This window comes from Pleuronectes platessa, chromosome 2 (genome assembly GCF_947347685.1).
Source record: "Pleuronectes platessa chromosome 2, fPlePla1.1, whole genome shotgun sequence".
In the NCBI taxonomy this organism is placed as follows: Eukaryota; Metazoa; Chordata; class Actinopteri; order Pleuronectiformes; family Pleuronectidae; genus Pleuronectes; species Pleuronectes platessa.
Genome location: NC_070627.1, coordinates 4041216 through 4062996, shown reverse-complemented (window position 1 = coordinate 4062996; position 21781 = coordinate 4041216). Strand labels below are relative to the sequence as shown.

Genomic DNA, 21781 nt, shown 5'->3' with positions numbered 1-21781 from the left:
AACCTGGAAAGTGATTTGAATCCGCTCTAACATATAGAAACATACAATGAATTCAGTCCTGTTTCATTTCATGGAGACTTTTCAACTCCACAGCCGGCACGACGACCTCGTCACATTCATGAGATGAACTGAGACAGAGACTTGGAAGTGAACTCTGGTTCATGCACTGAAGTTTAATACAAAAAATCTCAGATGTAAAAAAAACACAAATTATCTTTAAGTTAAAACTAGTCATTGAGAGTCACTTACGAAACACATGGAAACACAGACAGCTCCCAGACCAACAAACCGAACGTTCAGAACGAAAAAGTACTTTTTACACGACAGGAGGACGGTGCACTGGAGGACGTGTGCGCCAGTCTGTCCATCTCTGTCCTTTACAGTGAGTGAGCTACTTGAGCTGCGGCAGGTGGGCGGAGGTTACAGGAGCAGGTCACCTGGCTCCATCAGCTACATCCCGTTAAAGCCTCCTCTCTGCCCCCCTCTGTACCTGCTGCTGCTGCCCTGAGCTGCGGGGTTGTAGTAAACCCCCAGCAGTGAAGGGGGAGCCTGAGGGGGGGGGAGAGCCTGAGGGAAGCTCCAGACCACGCCCCCGGGCCAGGTGGGTGGTGGCCCTAAGAGGCCGATGGTCCCCCCCTGGGCAGAGCGGGGCCTCAGCGCTGGCCCCGTGGAGAAGTGCTGGCTGGGGATTGGAGGCGGGAAGCGGGGGGGCAGGATGCTCCACTGCTGCCGCCGGCTGTGGGCCAGTGGTTGTGGGTTCAACGTACTCAGCTGCAGATAGTGTTGCTGCTCCTGGATCTGTTGAAGTAGAGCAGGATGCGAGTTGTCCTCTTGGCCTGTCACCATGCTCACACTTCCGGATACCTCAGTGTCACTGGCTGTGCTGATTCTAGGAAGTGCTTCCTCTGCACTGATTGGCTGCTCCTGGCCTGAGAGCGCGTCTCTACAGAGAGAAACATGGAGTTCAGCAAAGAGACAAACTGCAGGAAAGGAATGAGCAAGAAATCCTCCCTGAAGAACAACAGGCTCTTTTGAGATCCTCTGCACAACGTGAATTTAACTAAACCAGCTTCACTTTACTTGTATATTCTAAAGTGTTGATGTTCAAAACGGTTGATGAGGCCGTGGTAACACAACAGTCGATTCTTTACTCAGTTTTTCTGTTCATTTAATTTCCACCAAAAGGTCGTTTTTGTATATTTTGAGTCTCTAGATGCGCTTGTTGACATCACAACTGATATTGTGCAAGGCATCGTTAACCATAGATATATATGTAAAGGCTAGATGTCTCGGCCAACCGCGTCGAACGTCCGCACATGGCGGCCATCTTGCCACAGTTAGCTCGCTCACCCATAACATTGTGTTATAGTGGTACATGTACTTTTTAAATAACCATAACTTGCTCAATTTTCAACAGATTTTTAAACGGTTTGGTTTGTTATAAACGTCAGAGATGTAGTTATGACACTGCATACTTATAAATAATTATGTTATTTTAAATAAAAACAGAATAATGTTCTATATAGGTACAAGATTTCCCTTTACAAATATACATCAAGAATTATTTTATTTTATTTCATTTAAAAAGTACATGTTCCACTACCAACACAATGTTATGGGTGGGCGAGCCGCCTGTGGCAAGATGGCCGCCATGTGTGGACGATCGACTCCATTGGCCGCCAACGTGGACGAGACATCTGGCCTTTATATATATATATATCTATGTCGTTAACCATCTGAAAGTGGAGTTATTGTTTTTCGAGATCCTGATAAATCGATCTGTTCGTAAGAAATGTTTCCATATTCAGAAATCTAATGTTTTGTGTTAAATGTTCATTAATTTTGGTATTACATTTATAACACAATTTCAGTACTTATTTAATTTATTATTATTTATTGACTCACTGCCTTTCAGCGGAGGTTGTACAGAGCTTAGTGATATTAGTCATTTGAAGATTCCCTAAGAAATGACATCACACTCACCAAAGGGTAAAACTAACACGTGAAGTATGATGGTTCCACAAAGTTGTCGTACTTTGTTGCTCCCACACTAGTTTGCACCATGTTGGTTTAAACCACCAACTGAGAAGTAATCAAATGTAAATGTACGAACCTTGATCTGTCGCCCTCCACAGGACAGGAGAAGGTAGTGGAGGCGGCGGCACCATGTTGAGCTGCTTTGGAAAATGCTGGTTCAGCTCGTTGATCTGCTGGTTCTCTCTCTGCGGTGGTTGGGTCGGTCTGGCCGTTTGGTCCCGTCACGGCAGCTGCGTTATTATTGGATGAAGAGGTTGAAGCGTCACTGATCCTGGGATCTGACTTTACTCCCAACGATCCTCCTCCTCCTCCTCCCAGAGCACTTCCCCTCCTCTGTCCCTCTGTGGGAGGCTCCCCTCTGTCCTGCCTCCTCTCCGGCTGTAGTGTGGAGTGAGTGTCTGCCACAGTGTTCCTGCCTGCAGTGAACTGGACGGACTCAATGAGACCTCCTTGACCAACAGGAGGAGTGGCCTGTCCGCTGCCTCTGTGGAGAGAACTGGAAAGGACTCTCTCCTGGCATTCCAGCCGCTGCTGCAGCAGCTGCGCCTGACGCTCGGCCCGCAGCTGAGAGATGGCCTGACTCAGAACCTCAAAGTCTGTGTCCGAAGGCAGAGGCCCGCCATCTTTAAAGGAGGCGTCTGGGACGAGCTGGTCGGTGAGATGATGGAGGGCGTTGAGGCCGGAGCTCGGCTGCTGCGTGAGATGTTTGGATGGCTCGCTGGAGGACAGGGGGGGGATGTGCTCAGGGAGGATAGAGGCTGAGCGTTCAGAGCCCGACACAGAGTCACCGGGACTCAGCTGCCAGCCGGGACCTGAGGACGGAGGAGAGCAGTCAGAGAAGCAGCAAGATACAGGAGAGCCCCTGGTGAGGAGAGACACCGGAAAACAGATGTAGAGAAAGTAGGATGAGAGAGAGGAGAAGAGACAGTGGCAGACTTTGGGGAGAGATGGTAGATAGAAGAGATGGAAACGGGAGAGGTGGGGGTGAGGTTACTGAATAAAGGAGAAGGAGGAGACAAGGGGGAACTGAGGGACAGGAGAACGAGGGGAGAGAAAGCAGAATGGCGGCGTTTGACAGGTTGTAAAATGGTCAGAATAAAAGGAGTGAATATCTGGCTCTGCTGTATGATGATGTGTTAGCACAGCGATGGAATGGCCGTCTGTCAATCATCACCACACGTCACTCCACCTGTTCAATGTGTTTCTGTGAAACATCGATCCCACACAACACATTCTACCCACTTTGATGAATCCTATCATTTTCCTGTAACACAACACAAGGTGGACCACTTGAGTCCAAAGTAATTTTACTCTGTTAATTACAATGTCTCTGGTGTGGGACCTGCATGCTCCTCCATGTGCATAAGAGGAAAGTCTCACAATCTCATTCTGGGCTTCACCTGCGACGGCTCAAGTCTGAACTATTCTGAACAAATCTAATGTTTGAGAAAGATGTTAGAAAGCGAGAGGTCTTACTGACAAGTAGCTGGAGGAGCCTCAGGGAAATGAAAAAGTCAGAATTCGGTGTCACAAAAAACTCAGGTCAGTTTTATTCAGCAAAGTGAACAAATAGTCAGAAAATAATTTGATCAAATGATTTAGAAAACCATAATTCTTAGTAATTTTCATCCCTGTTCCTTCTAAACTGAAATCTTCCGAAAATGTCTCCTCCCAGAGTTACACCGTATACAGCGATCGAACCGATAAGTCTCATCTCATGATAACTGACATGTATTCACAGGTTCAAGATACAGATTATTAATTTTACTCTTGCATTCGCTTTTGATGTGATCTGAAAATTATAAAAAAGTCTGAAAAATCACTGACAACTACAAAACAGAATCTGCCCGTGGCCATCGTCTTTTAACAACAGTTGATAATTCACAAACAACATATAAATAAAATCTCTCAGATGACTTTCCAGTCTGTGAAGCCGTCAGTGTTCCTCCTCTTTCTCTCCTTCTTTTACTCCCCTTGTATGTTCCCCCCCCCCCCCAATACCCTCTCTTGGATTTTGCCAAGGTGAGTCATATCTCCTATCAGGTGGATGGGGTCAGTGATGAAGGTTCAGGGGGGGGGAACAGAGGGGTGGTGCCTAGAGATCTGCGAAGGGAGCTGAACAGCAGTTTGAGGGGTGTCTGACATGGGGAGAGCTGCTAGAATGCAGATCTGGGTCCCGTCCTGGGACTGGACTTCGCACCACGGTCCTTCAGGGTGGTTGTAGCACGTCACTCCACAGGCCACCCTCCACTGATGAGAGCGGTGGCGAGCAGAACTAGCAAAGGCAACGGTGCTGGTGGCCCGGAGCTCCCGATACCGTTCCCCGAGATGATGGTAAGGCTGGTGGTTCGGTACCCGGCCTGGTCTGGAATAGTAGATGTCCTTCCAAACCTTGGGGTCTAAAAGTTGCCTGTCCCTGAATTTCTGATATTGGCGATTATACAGCTGCAAGCGAACGGAGTGTTGAGGAGTCACAGGCCGAGCAGAGAGCGACTCGGATTCATCCAGTAGTCGGATCAGTTTAGAGTAGTTGTCAGTTTGTCCATTGAGCCCCACATGTTCCTGTCTTTCAGGTCTATGAAGGCCTTGTTCTGGGCTGGGATCCACTGGGCTGTAGCCGTGTTCCTCTCCCCGTTGTCCCTTGGTGCTATTGGCCAGGGGACTGGTAAGCAGTGGGGGGGTGAGGCAGGTGCAGGAAGAGTCTTGGCTGCTTGCAGGGGGAGGCTGGTCTCTTTCCCTGGTGCCGGTCTAGGGGCAAGGCAGCAAATTAGTGACCTGGACAAACCTCAAACCCAGCTGGGCGTCTGCAGGCTGTTTGATTAGATGGAACCCAGGCTTAAGTCCTAGTTCATTGTCCCTATTCATTATTTCTTGTATTATCACAAAAATCTAAGACTAAGGATGATGGTGATCACAATTTTAATTTTCTCTACAAATATACGAGTCCATCTCTGACAGTCTGATTAACAGAATGGTATCGAGAAGGCAAGCCTGACTTGACTCCTAAGCCCCTTAAGGGTTTTTGATAAAACATCATCTGGAATGAAGTAAATTTAAGTTGACTTACCAACTCTCTTATACCAAGGGGCATCAAGTTATGTAATTCAACACATGGGTTGCTGCTGTTGTTGGTTGCCATTATCTTCTGGCTTACCGTTGTGAGAAGGGAGCACAGATCAACACTGCATTCTGCCCCAAGACAACACACAGGGAGAGAGAGAGAGGGAGAGAAGGGGATTGACTGCTTTGATCCAGATACCGAGGCCACACTTGAGAGCTGATCGTTGCATGTGTGTGATGACTTGTTTGTTTGTGACCTAAAGAAAACAGGTAAGGCCCCTGGTTGTCCATCAATTCTTCAATATGTCAGATATGCAAATCTATGCCCAATAAGAGAGGGAATAGAGTTATTATGGGAGGAGCCAGTGACCAGGTTCAGCCTTGGGCTGTGGCTTTCCATCAGACACCAGCACATTCTGGGAGAGGAGATCTCAAACAAACCAGCTTAAGCCTTTACAACCCAACCAGATGATAGACAGGAAGTAGCATGGTAGTCCTTCTAATTAAAGACATGGACATGGGTTCTCTCAAGGACAACCGTAGAGCAAGCTGGTTTGAAACCTGATAAAAACAGGGGTCCTTAATTAGTTTGACTGGTAAGAATTGGTAAGAATTGGAGATTGTGTTACTAAAGCTGCTTTTAAACCGCATTAACCTCCACCCTGTTATTCTCTCGAGGACGTTCATGAGTGGACACAAATATCCGAGTGAGAGCCTCTGCGAACTTTCTCCACCTGGCCTCATGATACAAAGTCTGTAGAAACTCAGGAGAATTCGGTGTGTGACCACAGCAGGTGCCGCCCCCCCCCCCCCGCTGGAGTCGCTGCAGGCTTCAAACACGCGAGAGATGCAAAAATGAAAAACAAACAAATATCTCCTGGTGAGAAAAGCAGTATCATACACGTAGTGCAACTCAAATCAGAGCCAAGGGTGAGATCCAAACAAGACAGTGAAGGAAAGAGTAAAGAAAGTAGTAGGATTAAATTTGTCATTACAATCGTGACAGGATAAAGTACAAGTACCAGCCTTGATACAACTTAAGATCACAAGGACCATCCAGGCAAAGGTGACACATGACCTGTGCTGGCAAGGAGTGTTACCCACCCAAATATTCAAACCCAGCCAGGTCCAAAGAATCAAAGAGTCCCCCCCCCACAGCACCAACGATGTCCAGTTTAACCGAGACAGACAAAACCCAGTCTCCACATCAAATGCAAGTGAAACCAGAGACAAGAAGCTCGGGCTGGCTGAATACATAAAAAAACACAAAGCTTAATGGCATCAGGTGAATTTCTCCACAGAGCAAGAGAAGGAGTAATGGAACCTCCCTCAGATGAACCTGAGGTCCCGTGGCCATGGGAAAACACAGCAACACATTTTGTAAAGTATTGACGTTGCAAGCAATCCAGAAAATAGGATACAACCACACAGACACACTATCAACACTAGGATGAAGACACACTTCACATATGGCGTCACCTTGTTTTCTGAGATGCAGAGAAAGGTGCTGCAGCCTTCATCTATTTTCAGAGTGTTTGTGTTCAGCCACGACTCGAGAGAAACACAACAAAGACGGTCACTGACTTTTACTGCTCCACTAACACGTCTCTCCCCCTGAACCCTGACTGGTGGCTCATCAGGGAATGTTTTGAGCTACTATCAGTGTTGTTTGCATTCCGACAAATGACCCAAATAAAATACATCTTCCACAATGCATTTCACCCCCCTAACGCAATGCATTATGGTCTGGAACGATCTGCATATTATGTGTGTGTGTTTTAAGAAGAGAAATGGTGACCCAGGTAAATACAGGTGGAGGAAAACCTTGTCTAATGGATTCAGTGCCACGCTAAGAAGAGGGGGGGCTAATTTGTAAGAACATTTTTAGCAAAAGTCTTCCTGTTTTATCTAATAGTGACGTAATTTCTTCTGACATAGGTTCCACCTTTGTGTTGTCAACCCCAGTGACAGTTGGAGTAGGAGAGGAGATGTAATCCTTGTGGAGTATTTCTCAATGTACTGTGACCATCCTGTATCCTGATATCTCTCCATCTACATTAACCTGTGGGTTTACTCCCAGTTTGTCCGTTAAAATTTTCATTTGCAAAAGCCACCGTCTGCAAGAGGTAGGATGTTTGACTGCCACTGCAGGCGGACATTTAAATAGACATTTGAATATGTTTTCCATCTCATTCCAACTACACAACTGACCTTTGTTCGCCAGCAGAACGTCCTTGGCTGGTTGCTTGTCCTTGATGTCATGGCAGCCGATCAGCCGGGTGAAGCTGTGCAGGAGCTCCTCGATCCCGGCCACGATGACGCCTCTACTGGAGTAGGCAGGTAGCTTCTCGTGACAATGCTCTGAGTCGAGGAAACAAGGACATTCAGATGAGGATCAAACCAGGAAGCCACTGAGTCTGTGAATTGCGATTCCCAGCCATCGCAATTATATTTGTGCACCACAGTGATAGCAGCAGCCCCCCCCCCCCCCCCCCCCCCCCGGCCACACACCCTCCTCCAACCACTGAACATTTGAACACTTGCACTACACTGTTACTTTTTTTTTTTTACTACTGTATTATCCTGCCTATAGTATATTCATATTTATATATTTATCTTGCTTAAAGTTATTATATCATACAATACCTGTTAATACTGTACTACTTCAGATATATTACTTACTGCTCATAGTTCTTATATCATACAAAAGCTGTTAATACTGTATTATTCCATATATATTTGTTACTGTACATATCTTATTTATTTACATTTCAAATACGCACAATACTCTGCACTTTAACTCCTTTTTTTGCACTTCTGGTTAGACGCTAAACTGCATTTCGTTGTATAAGTACTTGTACTGTGCAATGACAATAAAGTTGAATCTAATCTAATCTAATCTAATCTGTGTTGTGTTGGAGTGTTGTCAGTGCTGGAACATACCGGTCAGGAAGATTGTGTGTCGGTACTGTGTGTAGCGGGCCTGGAGCTCGATAAGACAGTCCAGGTCGGGTGACTGATGGTTCATCATGTCGCAGTGATGATATGGGAGGAACTCAACAATTTGCCGCTTCTGATAGGCTGAGAGTAGGTCCAGGACGTTGGCTGCCTCTCGACTGAACCTTACAACCAAACAAACACACACACACACATTCAAAGACCAACTTTCCTCTGTGAATTTCAAACTATAGAATGAAATATATACAAGGTTATATGTTCTGATTCTAAAGGCTGGTAAACAGGAAACTCTACAGGTGCCAGGGGATCGTCACGAGGTGCCATTAGGGTTGGTCCAGTGTCTTTTTCAAACCAGATTGATATTGAAGCAAATACAGAACAAGACCAGTTTACAGAGATCCTAAAAACATTGTTCCACCTAAACAAAAAACTTTGCATGCATTTGTTTATTCATCTGTCTGTTGTATCATCTTGTGTGGACACAGTGTCAGTACCTGGCTTGTTCTTTCAGTTTCTTGTGGGTTTTGCAGTGAACTTTCCACTTCCACACACTCTCCAGAGAGCCGTGCTGCTCCAGGAGCAGCAGCAGCTCAGCCAGCCGACCTGCAGATCAACATCTCATCAACCAACTAATCCTTAAGACATAAATACAGACAGCAAATCCACTGCCTTGATCAATGTTTTGCAAAATATTACCTAATTTCTAGCCATGAATAAAGACGTCAAGACTATTGGGCGAGAATAGTACGATTTAAAGAAAACGTGCAGGAAGATTTATATTAAAACAACCTTAAAGAAACATTTAGCTCCTGTCATTGAATTTAAAGGGCTGACGTACCATGACTGATGAAGTCCGGATTGAGGATCATCTCATCTGAAATGATGCATCCTCCAGAAACAAAGAGCTCGTTGTAGCTGTTGTTCCTGATGTCGCCGAGTGTATCGATCCCCACGAACACAACCGAGGGCCGTCGCTTCAGAGAAACCAGGTTTGGGATCTGACACAAACACACACACGTCCTGATTACAACCAACATGGAGGCTGCCCGCCGTCCTCAGCTCATTACAACCTTGATCTGGACTATCTGGTGTAAAAACGCCCAACAGAGCAAATAACCTGACGTTACAGTGTCAAGTCAGAGGAACGTTAACAAACACCAAACAACACAGAATCTACGTCGACCTGCGGTTTCAGAACTGAGCAATAACAGAGCAGCTAATCTGCAGAGTTCTCCAGGTCAACAACGCAGGGAGACAGAAGCTGAACATACTCATCAGTTGCAACTTCTTTTCATACAAGATCTGGATCTGTTAACTGCCTCTGACATTCAGGAAGGAGCCGAACAGAACCAGTTGTTACACTCATCCGTCAGAGGCACCTTGTGTATGTGTGCAGCGATGTCTTTGTTCTGGATGATGACCAGCAGTCGGTTGTCGGGGTTCTCATGGTTCAGAAAGGTCACAGGACTCTGCTCCATGTTTCCATGCTTCAACATGTGTTCCTATACATAAGACAAACACACATAATAAACTATAAATACAGATTCACAAAAATATAGTAAATCAACAAAGGACTTGAGCAAAGAAAAGCTAGATATTGATTGCTGTAGTAATTATCAAAGTTACCCTGATGTCTTCTAGGAGCGGGTCCCTCTCCTCTGTGCTGTGGAGGTAGAACTGCAGCGTCTTCTTTTTCACATCTTTGATGATCTTCACCAGGCTGCTGAACACCTCCGGCTGCAGCTGGTTGATCAGGTTGCTCAGCACTGTGGTCGGGGGAGCGAAGGCAGAAACAGAGGCCGAGCTGGAGACCGGCTCAGCAGGAGGTGGAGGTTCGAGGGAGGGCCGAGAAACACTGCTGGCCTCCGGGGGAGTCAAGTTAGAGCTCAACCCTGTATCACTTCTCCCGGCTTCTACATCAGTGGCACGATGTATGATCCTGAAGTTTCTGTCTTGTGTTAGTCTGATATCTTGAGCTCCAGTTCTGTGGATCTCTGAAGTGGGACTTTGCTGTGGTTTCCAGTGGGACTGGGACAACTTGTCTGAGGGAGGATGGCAGTGGGTGGTGTCATTAGACTTGTAAACGGAACCGGAGGCAGAGGTAGGAGTTGATAAAGTGACATTAGAAGTTGGAGAACTCCTGCTGGTTGTTGCATCAGGAAACTGTCTGGTTGCATCTGGCTGCCACACTTCACCTCCTCTGGACAGTGCAGGAGTCTGACTGACTGAGGAGCCGGGATGAGCAGCGCCCGGTTCACCGCCGGGAGCCGAAGACTCATCATCGCTGCCTGATTTTGGATTACCTGCTCGGATGCTGGCCACAAAAGCGCTCACACTGCTCGCCAACATGTCACTGTTGGTCCGGCTGGTGTCGGCGTCGTGGCTCCGCCTGCTGCCACCAAACTCCACCAACATGCTGTTAATGCCGTCCTTCAGAGAGCTAACGTAGTCGTTCACAGGGAGACAGGGGTTGTAGAGAGACACATACTCTGAAAACTGAGACGTCAAAGTTTGTGGGGGTTTGTCTAGAGGTGCAGTGGTTTCTGTGTTGGAGGTGGAGTGAGGGGACTGTGGGAAGCTGTAGTGAATGCTCTCCTCCTGCAGGAGGAGCTGCATCTCAGAGGAGAAGTTGCCAAGATGTTTGTCCACGATACTGTCAATATCTCTGAGAGGACGTGTAGGAGCCGAGGACACGGACGGAGAAGAGCCACCAACCTTTTCCTTCACTTCTCCCTTTTGTTTATGTTCACTCGCTACCTCATGTTCCATCTCTCCCAGCTCCTCCCCACCTCGTTTACACTCTGGGGCTTTTTCTTCCCTTTGTTTTTGCACTTTTTCAACTGGTTGACTTTCTTTCTCCTCAACTGGAGTCACTGCACCTCTCTCCTCCATCTCCTGCATTTCCCCGTCTGCATGCTCCTTCACAGAGAGTGGAGACGAGGGGCTTGTCCTCCTCTCTGGAACTGGAGGAACAGATGGTTCTTCATTCTTCTCTCGTCTGTCCCTGGACATTCCTGCAGGAAAGAAGCCTAACTTCAATAAAGTGTTTATAAGCAAAGGATAAAAAACACTATCACACTATCATCTTTTGTTTTCGCAAACAATACAAAGACATTTTCAAATTTTGTCTAAAATTCAAGAAGTAGACACCGAACTCCAGTTGGCTGAGATTACCTTTAAACTCTCTGGAGGCTGTGGGGGCGAGTCGCTCCTCATTAGCACCAGTAAAGCCCTTGTTAGGTGGGATGTGCTCCATAGGCTCTGGGGACTGGAGCCAGGACAGGGAGGGGGAGGGGGTGGGGGACGTACGGTGGAAAGTAGATTGTGGAGTCTGAAGAGATGGGCATCGAGAGGGAGAAGTGGGGGGGCTGAGCTCCGGGGAGGGGCATTGAGACGGCGAGAGAGGGGGACTGGGCTCTGGAGACGGGCATTGGGAAGGTGAAAGGGGGGGGCTGGGGTCAGGTGATGGGCACTGAGAGGGGAAGGGAGGAGGGCTGGGCTCGGGGGACGGGGGGGGACGGGGCGGGGGTCTTCCCGGGAGGTTTGGTCGTCGTGCTGCTGCTCGTTGCTGAGGCGAGGTGCTGGAAGCGAGGATCCGTTGGGATGTTTCTGTCTCTCTGGGAGTAACGATCTGAACTCAGACCTGCACACAGAGACAAGAGCTCATTTGAACTTTCATAACCATCACTCATTATGGTAGAACGATCTTGACACAGTACAATTCACCTAACATTTAAAAAGCTAAAGCTACATAGTGATCTGATATTTGTTGCCATTTTCCTGAGTACTGGGCAGAGTAAAAAATACTTGAACTAAACTGGGAACAGGGAGACGGATCATATGTCAAACACAAAACGTAAGGTTTCAAATTCACACAGATCCCCGGAGTCCGACTGACCTGTTATGGGGATGAGGACCCATGGGATCAGCCCCTCGTCTTCGTCACCTTCGTTTACTCCTGCTCCCCTCCCCAGGCCTCGTCGGTTCATCTCCCCGCTGTGGGAGCTCGGACTGAATCCCTCCAGACTGCTGACGCTGCCTGCAGTCTGCTCCTGCACAGACACACACACACAGACACACACAGACACACACAGACACACACAGACACACACACACACACACTTTGTTAGCTGAGATCTGCTGTGATCATATGATACGATCTGTTTCGAATTAAAACAACAAGAAACTTTATTGTTAAGAACTTATTTCATCTAAAAAGGTTCCTTCAGATTGTTGAATGCCAGAGGTACCAACACGGTCTGGAGACCTGGGAAGATCCAGCAAATCAGACTCCAGACGTGTGAGAAATCTACAGTTACAGCATTCAGCAATGAACTGGAACGACAGATTGAATCTCCCAACATGCTGGAGATTCAATCTGTGATGCTGTTGATCATGATTGACTGCTTTTCAAGTGCAGTCCCAAACGCTACCCCATCATCAGGGAATCTACAGAACCCAAATGATATCCTGGTCCCTGAGGAGGAAACACGCAGACTTCCTTCCACCGGTTGATATTAAGTTTGTCTCTTACCTCCAGCTCCTCCTGCTTCCTCAGGTCGATGTCACAGTTGGTGGGCAGGCCCAGCTTAGTGGCCAGCCTATCAAACGGAGAGGATTCCCTCGGCTCCTCCTCCTGACTGACCAGGCCCCTGGCAGACTGTTTGAGGCCTGTCGGTGAGCAAAGAAACGTTTGATTTAAGAGACTAACATTTGTTTTTCTTAGAACATAATGTTGTCGTCACCATAACAAATTAAGCTTCCATGTGTTATATAGTAGTTGGTGTGTGCTGTCAAACAGGAAGTCTCAACATCCAGTCACCTGTCAGCAGCATGAAAAGCTGGGCAGCAAGCTCAGATCCATCTTCTCTCAGATCAACGTCTCTCAAACCCACTGAGCCAATCACAGATGTCAGAGAGTCGGGAGAGCCCGGCGTCTGGCCTCCTTCGACTGGGAGCCAAGAGCCGAGAGAAAGAAAACAAACAAAAGAACAAACAATCAATGAGCTGGGGTCAGTCAGAGTCGAAAATTCTTTATACATCATTTAAAACAAAAGGTTTCACATATTATAATAATAAATAATAATACTTTTATTATGTTTTCAGCTCTTGAGCTGCGACACACTTTCATATTCCTCTTTCCTTCACCTTTAGAGGATTGAGTCACTTGTGGTCAGTCATTTCAGATTTTACAAATACACAAATTGTTTCTGACTTTGTTCACTTATTTTTTATCTAAAATGGAGTCGTGTTGATATGATGAGTGTTGGAGCCAAAATTATGATTTAATATTTACCCTTCTTTTTTATTTATTATGCATAAATATATTTAATATTGAGGGTAGACCTTTCAACCTTTCTGCTTCAACCACTAAGAAGAATCTTATATGTTTTTGAAAAAGAAGAAAAACATAATGGAGTCAGAGTCTGAATGAGAAATCAGCTGACTCGGAGTGATGTTTATCAGACCAGGCACAATCCAAGGGTGTTTATATTTTTCTGTCACTCTGCATTACATCAAGTTGCCTTGCCCTGATTGGTCACAGCTCTGATCTGCGAGACTTGATTAAACCCCCCCGGAATAAAAAAAATGAACAATATCCAGCCCCGATTGAAAATCAACAGGTCTTGAAATGCCAAGCTCTTGATGATTTGATCCTCATTCATCCATCAGATTCAGGCTGTTGCAGTTTGGGCTTCAGTAACTTACTCAACGACTCATATGCAGGAGGATCCAGCACTGGAATCACTAACCCTGTGATTAGAGGTCAACCAGCTCCACCTCTTGAGCCAGAGCTTCGACGTTTCCTCACCTGGAATCTTGGAATCTCTTCCAGGTTCCTGAGTTGCCTTCAGGAATTTAAGGGCCCTCGCTGCCACCTGCTGCTTCCTCCTCTTCCTCCCCGGTCTCTTCAGTGATCCCTCTCCTCGTTCCTCCCTCTTCACCTCATTTTCTGCGTTCCTCTTACAGGTCAGAACCAGGTCTACGAGCTGCTGCAGCTACGTGGCAAAGAACAAACACTTCAGGCCATCATGACGATAATTGGGTATTTTTAAATCATCTTCATTACATCATACTAACTAATAACTTATAACATACAAATCTAATAATATTATACTATTTATGATCACCTTCTTAGTGTTGGATTGTCCGTCTGTAGAGCTGCTCGTCACCTCCTTCCCTGTCGACTCTCTCTGGCCTGCACAGCTCTTCCTGGGCCTCTCCTGCTGCGGCTCCTCTGGGCCACAGTGCGCCTCCACCACCTGCCTGGCCCGGGTTACTGACAGCAGGTAGAGGGCCGGGCTGTGCAGGTAGGAGCGCAGATAGTAGTCCATGTTCACCTTGTGGTGTTTGGGAGCGGGGAAATCCTTCTCCTGCTCCTCTTGGTTGGAGTCGTATTCGCCCATGGGGTACGGCCGAACCTGGAGGGTGAAGACCGAAACATCCATGAAGAAAAGGTTTTGCCAGTTCGGTGTGGAAAAACGTGACTGAGCCCAAACTGAGCCCGAACCCGATCTGACACCAGACATGTCACTGGGGAATTTCAGGTAAATGCCCCGAGTTAAGAGCAGGTCAAAGTCACACGGGAAAACAAAAACACAAACAGAGATGAGAGCGTTTCAGTTGAGAGAGCTGCTGGCTGCACCTTTCCCTCCTCCAGGCCGATGAGGTATTCTTTCGCCTGGCGCTCCACGCCGGCTGACAGCTCGGGGGCGGGGTTAGCTCGGGTCTTGACGAGGGCGTGATGCAACGCTGGGATAAACGTACTCAGACGCGGCATCAGTGTGGCAGCAGACATCGACACTGAGGCATCATGGGTAGAGGAGGCCCACCTGGATGCTAAGGGAAGAAATAGGAAAAAGGTTGTGAAAGCTGCACTTATCTGAATTAGTTAAATTAACAGTCAAAATACAAACAAGAAAATCTGCTTTATTTGCCTTTGGGCTAATATTAGCAAAACTGTTTTATATGAGCCGTCAAAACAGTAGATGATGGATCACTGAATAGAAGATTGTAAACTAATCCCACACTCATCCGTCCCGGTGTTACTCACTGGATTTGGACACGTCTCTTGACTCAGGAAAAACAAACAAGGCCTGAAGACACCTCTTCCAGTCCCCTTCTCGCTCTGGAAACACAAACACATCATAAAATAGATGTAACATGTTGTTATATGTAAAATCCTTTTTAACTATGAGAAAGTCACATGAGATTATTATCAAACATCGACAATCTTTGGCCAAAGATTATCCTCTACATATTTTACCATTACACCCAATCTGTCCCATCACATACCAGAGGGTGAGGTCATCTGAACACTGGAGAGCAGGAAGAGAAACCCTCGCTCGGTCAGTGGAGTCACCAGAACCTGTGCAGAGAGCAGACGACTCTTATTCAACAGCTCTTGTCTAACTTCCTTTGAGCTCCCACACTTTCTTTCCTTTTGCTTAGTTTCCCCTTCTCTTCCCTCCATCGTTGTTCTTTACCTCTCTACTGAAATAGATCGCACACAAAATATCAGCCTTGCCCCCAAAAGTCAATCTCGACAGAAGATAAACAATGATCGGAAATAATATCAAAGTAGAGGCAAATGGAAAAATATAGAGTTAGTGAATAAACATACATTAGATCCTGCTCCTTCTCTAGAGTGTACTTACACTTTAATGTATCTGCAACCAATGCACTCAGCTAAATTAAGTGAGGCTCAATATGAGAGGAAGCACAACCCACCACTCTGGTCATCTCCAGCTCCTGCAGGAGTTTCGTCACGTTGGTCGTTGACCGACTTTTGTCAACCACCTCGAGAAGACTGCAGCAATGTCCGTCCTCCACAACTACACACACACACACAGACAGAGACACACACACACACACACACACACACACACACACACACACACAAATAAATTCAGTTTGATGTTACTAACAATACAAAACTAAATATGCAAATGTAATGAAACCTGTTTAGTATTGTCTCCCTACAAAATGAGTGCATGCACATGTTATGTAATGTCATGTACATATATATTATCTTTAAGAATAATGATCTTTAAAGAAAATGTGATGTCCTATGTTGGTGTACAAGCAGTTCAAGAAATTTAAATTGTTACAAAATTAGAGCTGAAAGAATCCCATCACTTAAAAAATATGTGACGTCAACACCAAATGAGAGTTCAGTGTGAAACACCAGGTGCAGTCTGGTGTGTGAGGTCTCATCAGTCTGAGGGCTCGTTGGACTTCACCTTCCTGGCTGCTGCTGTAGAGGTGGTAGGAGAACAGGCTGGAGGGGAGGACCTTGGTGACCTGGACAAGTCTCATCACACAACCGATTTTCAACTTCTCTGGTCTGAAGGAGACACAGGGCGAGAGACACACAGGGAATCATTTTGAGATCAGAGGAGGTCAAATATAACAGAGACGAACCCCTTTTAACAGAGTACTCACAGTCTGTGAGGCAGGAAGGGCGGCGAGAAGGAGCGAAGGGAGATCTGGAAGAGAACCCGGTCGCCTTGCACCAGATCTCCGGTCCACACGGTGAACTGAGCTCGCTCTGAGAGAGAGAGAGGGGGGGGGGGGGGCGAGGGAAAGGGAGGGGTCATGGCCGTTAGTAGCAGGTTCAAGGCAGGACAGTAAAATGAAGACTTGTCATCATGTCCGATATTGGAGCTGTACTGAATAGGAAACTGGGACCAGTGCTCACCTTTGCTCACCTCTGAAATCTGACTGTTCATCCTGTTCAAACACAACAGACAGAGAAACAGTCATTTCAGAAATCTAGAGCTGTACATTCCAGACGATTACGTTTTCAGTGATTTCCCCGATCGGTCCACAGATCTCTGCTTTGGCTTATCTGGTGTTCATTTTTCACTTTTGGCGTTGAGTGTCATTAAAGCCGACATGTTGGAATAACGCACGACTGTTCTTATATCCAGATGTGCATACCTCAGAAGGGGGGTGTCCTTTCCTTTGAACAGGAGGGAGACGACGGCATACGGACAAACCTGGCGAGGTCGCTGCCGCAGTTCATCAAACTGGTACTCGTAGAAGTAATGCTGGAATACACAACATAATGGAAAGGTTCAGAGACATGTTCATGTTCCTGAAGACCAACTGTAGAAATATGTTAACTGAGCAAAACTGATTGTAGACTGTAGTGAGCGTGGAGATGTTTATTTACCTGTGTGAACTCGAAGGCGCGGTAGGACGTGAGTGAAGTGACTTTGCTGGAGTTCTTGAAGATGTGGCTGTCGAAGCGAGGGGTTGGATCTAGAATGTTCTTCATGTTTTCATAGATACTCTTCACTTTTCCCTGAAACCAAAGTAAAAGAACAATTTCATTAATTATCACAAACACAAATATTAAAACAAGCAGAGCTTCAGCTCCAGCTGAGTCGGGCTGTGTCACTCATTGTTTTCATTTATTATTATTAGTTATCCTAAAGTTTGGTCTGTTATTAAGATGTTACACTGACATCACTGGTAACATTATGTTTCCTTAAGGTAACAGACTGGTGATGACGGTAATTTACCTTCATCACTTTGAAGATGATGATCTCCCCTGTGGCTCCCGGGGTGAAGGGGTTAATCTGAAGCAGGTCTGAGTACCTGGACAGATACACTCCTGCAGACAGATGCAGACACACAATAATAATAGGTACACAGGTTATTTTCTTTCCAATAATCAATGAGGTTGTGTACATAATGTATGAGCTGTCCTTTCATGTTGGACTGAACAAGAAACAGCTGGAAAGAGTGAAACGTGTGTATCAGCCCGCTCGTACCTTTACTGGGGTTTCCCAGCACTGTGATCCAGCTCTGACCCACACACAGACCGCTCTCACAGAGCTGGTGCACCTACAACAAACAAATTATAAAAACAATAACAATCATTAACATTATTAAGGATATGGCTCATCAAATAATAATCAATTCTTCAATTGATCCCAGTCCCAGTTTAACATAAATTACTCCACGTGTTTGTGTGTAGCTCATTTATAACCTCTTGTTTTCCAATTGGACAAAAAACAAAGCAGCGACTCAGCGTTAATCTCACCTTTGGAGCCTCAACCAACATGAAGCCGTAACTCTCCTCCAGCTCCGTGTCCGTCCTCCCGTCCATCTTCATCTCCCTCCTCCTCTCCACAAACTGAAACACACACACACGCATAAACAAAGCAAAATTTACATTTGATTCAATCCTTCCTCAAATATAAAATAACGTCTACAAACCATACTTGATCAAACGCCAGACTTACGAGATATTTTAAAGCCTGAGTTTAAAGATGTCAACACTATCAGCATCCCACGTTTATAACATATCTATTTCTGCCCTGAAGATACGCATCATACGAGCTCTACTTGATCATCATCATAACCTCCACCTCTCTGTCTCGGGCCTCCAAATTACTGGAAGTACAGTAAACGCCACCAAATGTAGATGACAGCTGAAAATATTAACAATGGCTTGAGGCTCTAAATTAAAAGGATTTTATGTGCACGTAATGCTGTAGTAATATTACATATTTAAGCGTTTCCTCGAGCCCTCCACACGTCCAGCTCTCACCTCTTTCTCCGGCAGCTCGCTGTAGACCAGGCGAGGTTTGCAGTAGGTGAAGCAGCCAGCGGAGCCAGCGTCAAAGTAACTGGAGGTCAGGATGTTCACCATGTCTTCAAACTCCCTGGACTCCGTGGAGACATCTCGGAAGAGGGCTGAAAGAAAGACGACAATGAGGGTCAATGAATAATCCTGAAAAAAAGACTCCTCAATGTTTCTGAATGGGTATCAGAGAGGGACAAAAAGGGATTAGAACATATCTACTTTAATCCTGCACGGAACAAGAAAACAACAAAAACTAAACATGGGAACTAAAGAAAGGAAATGTTTTGATAGGAGATGTTTCAGATACATCACAGTGCCACAGACCCATCAGGCACAACCAGAGCTGACTTCAGTTTAAAAGTTAGTGAGCTACCATCTTCCAACTTCATCCCTGTGGTCTACAAACACATACAGACACATTAACCTGAGCTCATTTCCAAATTCTGACATATCAGGAACCACACTGTGCAATAACTGTCCCAATACAAACGGTCCTCTAGGAAGCATTCAGCCCCTCTCAGGTGGGGACACACCCAAAACACAGGGTTTCAGCAGCTGGGGAACAAACACAAGCAGAGATTGTTCCTCCTCAATTAAAACAGGAGCCGTGTTTGTGCCTCATGTGGCCGAGTCTCAGGAGACCGAGGCAGCAGCTGCGGCATCGAACACCGGAGAGAGACAGAGATCTAAGATAAAATGCATCATCGCCAACAACTTAGGAATCAGGATGAAATGGTTCCAGACTCACTGAATATCTGGATCCATCTCCAGACGGTTACTTGCCCTGATACAAACTTAAATAGCTTTAATGACCGAGATGATTCGGTTGACACTCTGCAGCATCAACCACGGCACAGAAGTCACTGCGGTTTAATCCAGCTTAATGTGTTCTGTTGTGTAAATGTGTGTCATCAATATTTGTGTTTGTCTGGAGTTCAGTTAATCATTGAACTCAAGTCTTGAGTCTCTCAGGTTGAACTGGACCTATATTCAAATATTTAACCGCACACAGCTCAACAATGAGGCTACGGTCAAAAGAGCCAAGTGCTTTTCATTATCTTCAACAAGGAGCTTTTCACATCCGTCTACTTTGATTGTGGGTGGGTTTGATTTTTGGTTTGTTCTGTTTTAAAGTGAGATTACACAATAAACTGCAGCACGGAGCACCACGAAATTTGGCGAGAGGATTCGGTTTGAATCAGGGAAGAGCCCCTGAAGAATCGTTTACACTTTTCTTAACTTAGTGATATTGGTTTTCGTGGATTTCTCATATATTGGTTCATGGATCTTGATAAAAGAAATAAAATAAATCAGGCATGTAGAGGAAACACGAGTGTATGTGCCTGTGATATTGTGCAAGAGGGCTCCTGTAGTTTGTGAATGGATTTAACTCCATATTGATGATACATAGTGCCATGAAAACACACACACACACACACACACACACACACACACACACACACACACACACACACACACACACACACACACACACACACACACACACACACACACAGACACTCTCTCATGTAAACAAACCGAGGCAGCCCTCGTGCAGTGTCACAAGTTCTCACATTAACAAACAGGTGAAACGCTTCTTTCGAGCCTGAGATCAAAATCACTTCCTCATGAAAGTCCCGGTGAAGCGGATCAGCGACGGACAGACCATAGAAACGGTTATTGACGTCAGTTAGCCGCTAACCGCTAGCTAGCATCCTCCGAAGTGTTGTGAGTTACACTTACCGCCGTCATTGGGGATTAATGATGATATCTATAAGGCTCCGGAGCGGAACGTTCACATGATGGAAATGCAAATTGCAGAATATTCAAAGCAGATCAGGGGGGGGGAATGATGTTGAGCCGTCCGATAATGGAACTTGTTGCTGTGACACTTCGCGATCACGTCAGGGAAACGACTGAGGCGCAAATTCAAAATAAACGAGTCAACGTTAAAGTATGAAGTTACATTGAATGTGCGGGACTCTCGTCTGTTGTGTTGTGTTGTGTTGTGATGTGACTGAGGAGCAGGAAGTCTGCGGGAGGAGCTCACCTCTCTTCTCCCTGGTCTTCTTCGGTATCTGGAACTTCTTGGGCTCCATCGGCATATGTCTCTGGTGAACCCCCTGCGGAGCCGAGTTCCTCCTGTCTGTGATCCCGGCGGCGGCAGCGGCAGCACCCGGTCTGTCTGCCGCCGTCGGTGGTTCTCTGGCGGGCTGCAGCTCGATGCCCTCGCTCACCTCGCCATCTTGCAGGCTAACGTTAGCTCCGGAGTCCGCGGCGGCAGTAGACAGCCTCCGCGGCCGGGCTGCCGGCCTCCGGGCCAGGCTGTCGTCCATGCTGGGGTCCTCTCCTCCTCCGGACCGTTACTCCGTCACCGTCTCTCAGGTCGAGCCCCGGGAGCACCCCGCTGTTACCTGCGGTTCCCGCAGCAGCAGCGGAAGCAGCAGCAGCTCAGGGACTCGAACCAACACATAACCATGTTTCCTGGAGCGGGGGTCTTCTTCTCTGATATTTACCTGCAGCTGCCGAGCGACATGTTGCTTTGCTGCCACCTGCTGGAGAATAATTTACACTCCAGTGTCAGATAGCTATTCTATTCTATTCTATTCTATCCTATTCTATTCTAATCTATTCTATTATATTCTATTCTATTCTATTTTAGTATAATCAAATCAAGTTTATTTATAAAGCACATTTAAACTTATAATGTAATATAAAGTTTTATAATATAGTATAAACTTGAATTATAATATAACTTTAACATAGTTTTAAATTAGAAATTAGGGTTAACATTTATATAATCTATGGTTTATTTATATATATAATATAATATATAATATAATTATATATATAGATTTTCTAATTGATTTTTGTGATTTAATTGCCAATTAAAAAAACAGTAATTTATTGGCCAACAAATCAAACGTTTTGGTTTAGAAAGGAGGCGGGGAAAGCCACCTCCTGATTGGTTGAACTGGCAACAGTAGAGACGGGGACGTAAGCATATAAGTAGAAGGTTTGAAGCTCAGTCTCCAGTTCAGGTTTATTACTTGTAAAAGAATAATCTTTACTGCACTGAACTTTGACCTTCGCCAGTGAATTATTTTGACCGACAATTGAAGACTC

The 21781-nt window shown here is 45.9% G+C and overlaps 2 protein-coding genes across 2 annotated transcripts; both read right to left on the bottom strand.

Moving 5' to 3' along the window:
- Positions 1 to 153: 153 nt before the first annotated feature.
- Positions 154 to 20991, bottom strand: tasora (transcription activation suppressor a). Its single transcript, XM_053444364.1, is given in 29 exon segments — positions 154 to 943; positions 2114 to 2849; positions 7309 to 7458; positions 8041 to 8219; positions 8550 to 8658; positions 8894 to 9053; positions 9435 to 9557; positions 9682 to 11069; positions 11230 to 11573; positions 11575 to 11698; positions 11954 to 12107; positions 12590 to 12726; positions 12878 to 13006; positions 13868 to 14054; positions 14187 to 14477; positions 14702 to 14895; positions 15110 to 15184; positions 15352 to 15424; positions 15787 to 15890; positions 16299 to 16402; positions 16501 to 16606; positions 16757 to 16788; positions 16999 to 17108; positions 17234 to 17365; positions 17586 to 17677; positions 17838 to 17910; positions 18110 to 18202; positions 18620 to 18765; positions 20706 to 20991. Coding segments are annotated over 29 exon segments (6324 nt in total). The 3' UTR covers positions 154 to 450.
- On the bottom strand, positions 3565 to 7302 carry LOC128456438 (uncharacterized). Its single transcript, XM_053440624.1, has 2 exons — positions 5105 to 7302; positions 3565 to 4785 (listed from the first exon to the last, which is right to left on the bottom strand). Exons 1-2 carry the CDS (start codon positions 5174 to 5176, stop codon positions 4105 to 4107), a joined length of 753 nt encoding a protein of 250 aa, XP_053296599.1. The 5' UTR covers positions 5177 to 7302; the 3' UTR covers positions 3565 to 4104.
- Positions 20992 to 21781: the final 790 nt, after the last annotated feature.

What these genes read in the sequence shown, in the direction of transcription:
- LOC128456438 (XM_053440624.1), bottom strand. Translation starts at nt 5,176, where the DNA reads ATGGCAACCAACAACAGCAGCAACCCATGTGTTGAATTACATAACTTG. An exon ending in CCCTTGGTATAAGAGAGTTG is followed by an intron (nt 4,786 to 5,104) that starts GTAAGTCAACTT and finishes CCTTGCCCCTAG; the next exon opens with ACCGGCACCAGGGAAAGAGA.